We start from the raw sequence: 8059 nt of genomic DNA, 5'->3' as shown, positions 1-8059 counted from the left end.
CGGAGGCGTGCGGGCGGAGCGAGCCAGAGCCGAGGGTCCAGGTGGCTCGCGTGACACCTGTTCTGCGCTTTCTTCAGTTCCCTTGTCCGTCCGTTCATTCATTCATTCAGGATCATTTTCACTGTCCGTCCGGGACTTCGACCAGAACCAGGGGGAGGTGGTGAAGCATTACAAGATCCGTAATCTGGACGACGGAGGCTTCTACATCTCCCCCCGCATCACTTTTCCCGGCCTACATGAACTGGTCCGCCATTATACCAGTGAGCCCGCGGGACCCGCACCTGTGCCCTAGCGTGATGCCTGTCCCCCTCCACCTCTCGGGGTACCCTCGGTCCACCTTTCAGCATAGTCCTTCGGTCCCTGGAGTGGGCGAGGATCGTACCCCACCGCAGCTCCAGATGCCGGCTGCCATTCCCCCACCTCCGTCAGCTCGTTGCCCCCAGCTGGGGGCGCGCGAGAGCTGGGTGGGTTCCCGGGGCCTCCGTATCCACAGCCTTCCCTCTCGGCCTTGTCCTTGCAGACGCTTCGGACGGGCTGTGCACGCGCCTGAGCCGCCCCTGCCAGACCCAGAAGCCCCAGAAGCCGTGGTGGGAGGATGAGTGGGAGGTTCCCAGGGAGACACTGAAGCTGGTGGAGCGGCTGGGGAGCGGCCAGTTCGGGGAGGTGTGGATGGGTGAGTGCGGTCCTCCTGGACTGCTGGGGAGGGCGGACAGGCCTGCGATGGCGATGGCGACCATGCCCTGCCGCCTGGCTTCAGGCACACGGGGTTCTGGCCACTTCCCCGACCCTCCTGCCCACCTCCCAGGGTACTACAACGGGCACACGAAGGTGGCAGTGAAGAGCCTGAAGCAGGGCAGCATGTCCCCCGACGCCTTCCTAGCCGAGGCCAACCTCATGAAGCAGCTGCAGCACCAGCGGCTGGTCCGGCTGTACGCCGTGGTCACCCAGGAGCCGATCTACATTATCACTGAGTACATGGAGAACGGTGGGTGCCACCCGGCCGCTGAGGGGATCCTGCCGAGGCTGGGGATGCGCCTTGTCCTCCACCCAGCCTCCGGCTTTCCGGAGGGCCAGACACTCAGGGCCAGGGATGAGGGGTGGCATCCAGCCTGTCTGGGGCCCAGCCTGAGGTGACGGGTTCTGGAAGGCCATCCACCCCATCTCCCCTGACTGCCTTGACCTGGGGCTCCCATCCTGCTTTCCTGCCTTCTGCCCCTGAACCCTGGGAAGATCTGCCCCAAAGCCCTCTTTTTTATTCTGAATGAGCCCTACCGCCTCGGTCTGCGATTGGTGGGGGCGAGAGCCCAGGAAGATCAGTTTCAAGGCCCAGCTTTGCTCCCACTGATCTGCGGTGTGACAGGCCAAGTCCCCATACCTTCTCTGGTGCTCAGCTTTGCAGCAGAAATTGAAACAGGCCCGCCCAGAAGTAACCCAGAGTGTTCATTAAAGGCTCTGGGTGGGAACCCCGCCTTTCCGATGGCGTAACTGTGGGTGCATCACGTCACTTTTCTGCCAGCCCTCTCATCGTGGTAAAACGCGGTAGTGAGTTCCCTACAGGATCCGCGAGGATGCGAGCTGACGCATATACTAACTGCTCGGTGAATTTGTTACCGGGCGCGGACTCGCGAGTGTAAGAGCTGTCCCTCCTTCAGGAAGGGACACAAGCTGCCAGTTGACTAATGGGCTCTGGAAGTGACGAACGGTTTCACCCGTGTGCCCACTTTGGTGAGTGCTTGAAGGGCTGGGTTGAGGAGTCAGCCTCACTGCAAGTGAGTACTAGGATAGATTAGCGGTGTCTGCCACAGACCCAGGGGGGGCATGGCTGCTCATGTCCACATATTTGCTGTGTCTGGGTGAGGCCTTTACCTTTGGTGAGGAATTCAGCACGTATGGTCATCCTCGGAGATTTCATTTTGGGGGAAAGGACAGTGCTCCCTAACTCCGATCCAGAACTGCCATCCGCGGTGTTCCCAGCTGCCTTCCACTGTCCCGGAGCAGGTACACTTTGATCGGCGCTTACGCGGGCTGTGTGCTGGGAGCATGGGCAGATAACACGGTTTCCGCTATCGGGAACGCTGGACTTCAGTTACAGGCTCTGAGAAAACCAGTTTGTGTCGTAGGAAAGTTCCAGCATGCATAGGAACGCAGAGGGTGATGCAGTTTATTATACTTGGGGGGACCTACAGAGATTTCCTAGGGGAGCAGTCATGACGTCGGGCTGTGAAAGCATGAAAGAAAAATAGATTTTTTTAAGAGGGGGGTGGGGTAGACCAGCAGATGGCATAATGGTTATGTCGCTGGACTCCCACATAGTCAAGCGCAGTTCAAGTTCTGAAGCCAGCAGCTTAAAACTCACACCGGGTGTGTTTTTAAAGCTTTCTGTCTCTGTCTCTTTCTCTCTCTATCTCTCCAGTGAGTGCACGTGCCCTATGGTGAAAATATCTCTCAAAATAAATAAAATAAAGACAGAGAGAGAGGAAGAAAGGCAGATATAGCTTTTTTAAAAAAGAGGTTTTTGCCTTAGGGTGCGCTCTCACCAGAGAGAGAGAGACAGAGACAGTAAAAGGGAAAGTGAGAAATCACTCCGAAGGGGATGGCTACACCACAAGCCCTTCTCTTCCATTCTCATCTTGGGATCCTGGCCATACATGCACATGTGCTAGGGCGTGTTTCAAGCCACCTCGTCCAGGACTCAAACCGCGGTCAGCCATGTGGGGTCCAGTGACATAACTGCTATGCCATCTGCTGGCCACAGTACAGCTAATTTTGACAGGGTCTCACCACGTGATGATCCCCTGCCCAGCCTGCCGGCCTTAAGAACCACAGGGCATGCCATCACACCCTACTTGTTTAGATTGGGCCAGGAACTGAACACGAGCCTTCCATGTGGCCTCAGGCACCCTGCAGCAGTGCCCTCCCACCTGACCCACTGTGGCTGGGCCTGGAAAATAGAATTTTTAGCAGGCAAAGATAAAGCAAAGAGAATTTGGAGTGAGAGTCTAATGGTTTGTGTGAACAATCTAAATGTTGCTCCCGGTAGGTAGAGTGGAAGAGGCAGGATGGGAGAAAAGGCAGGTCCACGTGGGGCCGCACAGGGCCTTGGTGACCAGTGAGCAGCCTGGCCTCCATGCTGTTGGTGATAGGAAGCCTACGGAGCCCTCCAGTCATGCCCAACCCTGGAAAAGCTCCCTGGAAAAGATCTTCACGTACCCCAACTACCCTCACCCTGAACACGCAAGCCGCCATTCTTACTCCTTCCCCTTCTTCCCACGTGTCAGACACTGCTTCTAGACCCCCAGTTGGGGACAAGGGTCTTGAGGCTCCCTCTGGGGCAACTTGAGTTAGCAACTCTCGCTTCTGCCCACAGGGAGCCTGGTGGATTTTCTCAAGACCCCCCCAGGCATCAAGCTGACCATCAACAAGCTCTTGGACATGGCGGCCCAGGTAAGGAGCTGGGGCGGGCAGGGCAGTGGGGTGGGCTGTACACACCAGGCTGCTGAGCGTGCCCTGGCTGCTGAGCGTGCCCCCGGCTGCTGAACAGTGTGCCCCAGCTACTGAGCATGCCATGGCTGCTAAGTGTGCCCCAGCTGCTGAGCGTGCCCCGGCTACTGAGCGTGCCACGGCTGCTGAGTGTGCCCCGGCTGCTGAGTGTGCCCCGGCTACTGAGTGTGCCACGGCTGCTGAGTGTGCCCCGGCTGCTGAGTGTGCCCTGGCTGCTGAACAGTGTGCCCTGGCTGCTGAACAGTGTGCCCTGGCTGCTGAGCATGCCCTGGCTATTGAGCGTGCCATGGCTGCTGAATGTGCCCTGGCTGCTGAGTATACCCCAGGCTGCTGAGTGTGCCCTGGCTGCTGAGTGTGCCCGGCCCGCAGATCGCAGAGGGCATGGCATTCATTGAAGAGCGGAATTACATCCACCGGGACCTGCGGGCTGCCAACATCCTGGTGTCGGACACCCTGAGCTGCAAGATTGCAGACTTCGGCCTGGCTCGTCTCATCGAGGACAACGAGTACACAGCCAGGGAGGGTAGGTGTGGGGTGGGAGGGGCTGAGGCCCGCAGGGCCAGGCCAGGCAGACCCACACAGCCAGGGAGGGTAGGGGTGGGGCGGGAGGGGCTGAGGCCCGTAGGGCCAGGCCAGGCAGACCCAGGTGACCCTCTGCTTCCCCCCAGGGGCCAAGTTCCCCATTAAGTGGACAGCACCAGAAGCCATCAACTATGGGACGTTCACCATCAAGTCAGACGTGTGGTCTTTTGGGATCCTGCTGACAGAGATCGTCACCCACGGCCGCATCCCTTACCCAGGTCAGGGCCACGGCAGGACCCAGGGTGATACACAAGGGCGGCAGACCCCTCCCAGGCCCGGACCTGAAACTTCCCAGCTCTCGCACTCTGTGCTCTGTGCTCCCCCGACACCCCGAGAGGCATCCTGGCACCCAGACTGGCTTCCACTTCTGCCTCTGATCTTGCTCTTGCTTCAGTGCCCAGCCCTCTGGGCCAGCCCGGTGACTGGATCATGTAGGGCAGACTGCGCGGTTCGAGTCCCCACCCCGCAGCTTGGAAGATACACCGGGTGTGTGTGCGCACCCAAGATCCCGAGAGGGGAGTGGAGGAGAATGGATTGTTGTGTTTCATTTGTTTGTTTGTTTTTTGGAGAGGTTTTTGCTACAGGGTGCATGCGCTCTCCAGAGAGACAGAGAGACAGAAAGCAAGAAATCACCCCCCAGGGGGGATGGTCACGCCGCAATCCCTTCTCCTCCATTCTCCTCTTGGGATCTTGGGCACGCACGCACACGCACCCAGCGTGAGTTTTAAGCCACTGGGTCCGGGACGCGAACCGTGGTCAACTACGTGGGAGTCCAGCGACATAACCATTACGCTAACTGCTGGTCCCAAAAAGAGAGTGTGGTGTTTTTAAATCATCCCCCCAGTGGGTGATTTTTCACTTTCCCTTTCTCTCTCTCTCTCCTCTCTCTGCCGAGTGCATGTGCACTATAGCAAAAACTTGAAAGAAAAGGAACAGTTCTCCAGTGCTCGCACAGGCAGCCCAGACTGGTGGGCCTGGGTCTGGCCTGGGAAGTGAGAGGCCCGTCTTTTGTTACCAGCTCTGGCGCTGAAGCTGACTTTCTGTTGGGCTTTGATTAGATCATGCCCTCTTTCCCCGTCCGTTAAATGGCGCAGACTAAGCTACTACCATTTATCAATCCCTCTCCGAGCCTCACTTTCCTGAAAAGAGACCATTTGTGGAAAGAGCCCGACTCACAGTAGGTGCTACCTAAACACTGACTTCCTTCCTTCTCGCTGAAGCTTTCCATTCAAGGAGGGAGAGAGGCATGTAAGCAGCAACTCGCTCCCCCACATCCTAGACAGAGCCCTTGGCCTGAATTCAGCCAAGACAGGGTGGAACTTTCTGGGAGGAGGGGCACCGCCACAGGAGCAGGGAGGCCTGGAGCATGGTCCTGGATTTGCAGAAGCCTTTCCTCACATCTGCAAAGCCGGGGAATGGAACCTTGCTCTGAGGAAGGTCAGGGTACCTTGGATTCGGATGGGAGGCTGAAGGACTCCCCTGCCCTGGGCTTGCCGACCCCCGAGTTCAGGTGCAGTGCTGGAGCTAGCGCCACCCTCAGTTGTCCTGCCCGGCACCCAAACTGTGGGCTGTGCCCAGAGGCCAGCCACAGAGAAGAGGTCAGTGGAAGCAGGATAATAAATGGCAGCAGTGCGTGGCCCCAGGCTGAGGCTGCGGAGGGCAGTGGGGACACGGGAGCAGCCTGCTTCAGCACGTGTTGCCAGCCAAGGGTGGGGTTCCGAGCCAGATGCTTTGTTTCTTTCAAGAGAAGAAAGAACTTGGAGTTTTAGAAAAGTTGACTCATTTCCAGATGTTGGTGATTGAAATTGTTTAAAAAGCTGAAGTGGTCCCATGTATTAGGCCTGGGTTAGCCCGTGGGTTTGTACCCTCGCCTCTGGCCATGGGTCTACACTGCCAGTGTCTGAGTCCTAAATGTGAGGGACCCTGGGTAGACCCTCCTGGGGCCAGGCTTGGGGAGGAGGGGCTCTGCTGACTGGATTCCAGCCCAGCTTTTGCAGGAGAAGCCTTTGCTGGCGCCCTGTGAGGGCTTCGTCTTCGGGGACTGCTAGTCTCAGTCTTCCCTTGGGAGACAGGAGAAGAAACCAGAAGCTGCATGAGAATTTAGAAATAGGAGCTTTCTGTCTGCGTGGTGTTTGTTTTTGCTATAGCACAGGGCATGTGCACTTGCCAAAGAGAGGCAGAGAGAGGGAAAGTGAGAAATCACTCCCAGGGGGTTGGCTACCCTGCAATCCCTTCTCTCCCACTCTCCTCTTGGGATTTGGGGCATGCACGCACACGGGCTCTGTGTGGTCGTCATGCCCGCAGGTCCGGGACTCAAACCACAGACCTGGCCGGGTGGGCTCCAGCCCCCTTAACTTCCATGCCACCTGGCTGGCCTACCAGTTAAATATTCTAAACGTCCCCCCTGCCTATGGGCTTCCACCGCCTAGAGCCTTGATGGGCCTCCTATCAACCTCCAGGGATGACCAACCCCGAGGTGATCCAGAACCTGGAACGAGGCTACCGCATGGTGCGCCCCGACAACTGTCCCGAGGAGCTGTACCATCTCATGATGCTGTGCTGGAAGGAGCGCCCCGAGGACCGGCCCACCTTTGACTACCTGCGCAGCGTGCTGGAGGACTTCTTCACAGCCACGGAGGGCCAGTACCAGCCCCAGCCGTGAGGCCAGCTCCGCGGCCTTCCCGTCGCACCATGCTGGCTTGAGGAGACGACGTCTCCTGCCATACCCACGCGGCCTGTGCACGTGCTGACTGCGCACATCCCACCCGTGTAACACGAAGCATCTGCGTGTGGTGCACGTCCCATAGCCGTGCGGGCTCTGCACCGTCATCTTGGTCCCATGCGGTCTGCGCATGTGCATCGCGCACATTGCCCAAGGCTCCTTTCTGGGCCCTCCCATTTCCTGAGCCCGGGAGAGAGCAGAGAGGTTTGAGTCCCCAGCTCTGCCGCCTGCCGCCGGGTTCCTGAGGCTGGGACTACCTGACACCTCTGCGTGCGCCTCTGCTGCGCCTGACACTGGGCGCTCAATAAATGCTGTGGGCGGACTTAATGCACCCGTGCTCTGCACTTCGTCTCTCCTGTGGGGGACAGTGGGTCCAGGAGACATACACGGGGCCACCCCGAGTTGGGGTGAAAGAGGAGAGGAGCGGATGTGGAACTTTTTCCTGCCCGTGAGGCTGGGTCCACGAGGAGGCCCTGAGGCTGCTGGCCGGACCCTGCACACCCCTCAGATGAGCGGAGCTCGCTCCCTCCCCAAAGGGCTCAGGATAACCCCGGGACTCCCTAGAAGTAGGCGTGTCACAGGACTTTCCTCCCCCTCCTATAAAGCAACGGCATTTCTTTTCCTCTTTCCTTCCTTCTTTATTTCTTCTTAAGAATTATTTTAGAGACCAGCAGATGGAATAATGGTTACATCGGTGGACTCCCATGTAGTTGACTACAGTTCGAGTCCTGGACTTGGAGACTTAAAACTCAGGCCAGGCGCGTGTGTGTGCGTCCCCAAAATCCAGAGAGGAGAATGGAGAAGGGATTATGGTGTGGCCATCCCATCTGAGGGGTGATTTTTCACTCTCTGTCTCTCCGGCGAGTGCACGTGCCCTATAGCGAAAATCTCTCTCTCTAATAAAAGAAAAGAGAGGACCAGCTGTTGGCGTAATGGCTATGTTGCTGGACTCCCATGTAGTCGCCATGGTTTGAGTCCCAGACCTGGTGGCTTAAACTCCCGCTGGGCACATGTGCTTGTGTGCCCAAGATCCCGAGAAGAGAATGGAGAAGGGATTGTGGCGTGGCCATGACCCCTGGGCAATAATTTCTCACTTTCTGTCTTTCTGGCAAGGGCACTTGCCCTGTAGCAAAAACCTCTAAAAAAAAATTATTTTATTGGGGCCAGTAGGTAGTGTGGTGGTTAAATAAATAAATAAAGTTACATAAAATAATTCTTCTTTTAAAATTTTATTGTTCTATTTTATTTATTTAT

At 57.3% G+C, this 8059-nt stretch overlaps 1 protein-coding gene across 2 annotated transcripts in view; it reads left to right on the top strand.

Moving 5' to 3' along the window:
• The window catches only part of LCK (LCK proto-oncogene, Src family tyrosine kinase), a 27561-nt gene extending 20128 nt beyond the window's left edge, over positions 1 to 7433 (top strand). For both annotated transcript variants that reach the window (XM_027775552.1, XM_014591438.2), the window contains exons 7-13: positions 111 to 260; positions 521 to 673; positions 806 to 985; positions 3368 to 3444; positions 3871 to 4024; positions 4170 to 4301; positions 6543 to 7433. In XM_027775552.1, coding sequence (XP_027631353.1) covers positions 111 to 260; positions 521 to 673; positions 806 to 985; positions 3368 to 3444; positions 3871 to 4024; positions 4170 to 4301; positions 6543 to 6745 — 1049 coding nt within the window. In that variant the 3' untranslated portion in view covers positions 6746 to 7433. The remainder of the gene's footprint in view (positions 1 to 110; positions 261 to 520; positions 674 to 805; positions 986 to 3367; positions 3445 to 3870; positions 4025 to 4169; positions 4302 to 6542) is intronic.
• Positions 7434 to 8059: the final 626 nt, after the last annotated feature.

This window comes from Tupaia chinensis, unplaced genomic scaffold, assembly GCF_000334495.1.
Source record: "Tupaia chinensis unplaced genomic scaffold, TupChi_1.0 Scaffold000573_1, whole genome shotgun sequence".
Taxonomy (NCBI): domain Eukaryota; kingdom Metazoa; phylum Chordata; class Mammalia; order Scandentia; family Tupaiidae; genus Tupaia; species Tupaia belangeri.
This window is presented reverse-complemented; position numbering and strand designations above follow the sequence as displayed.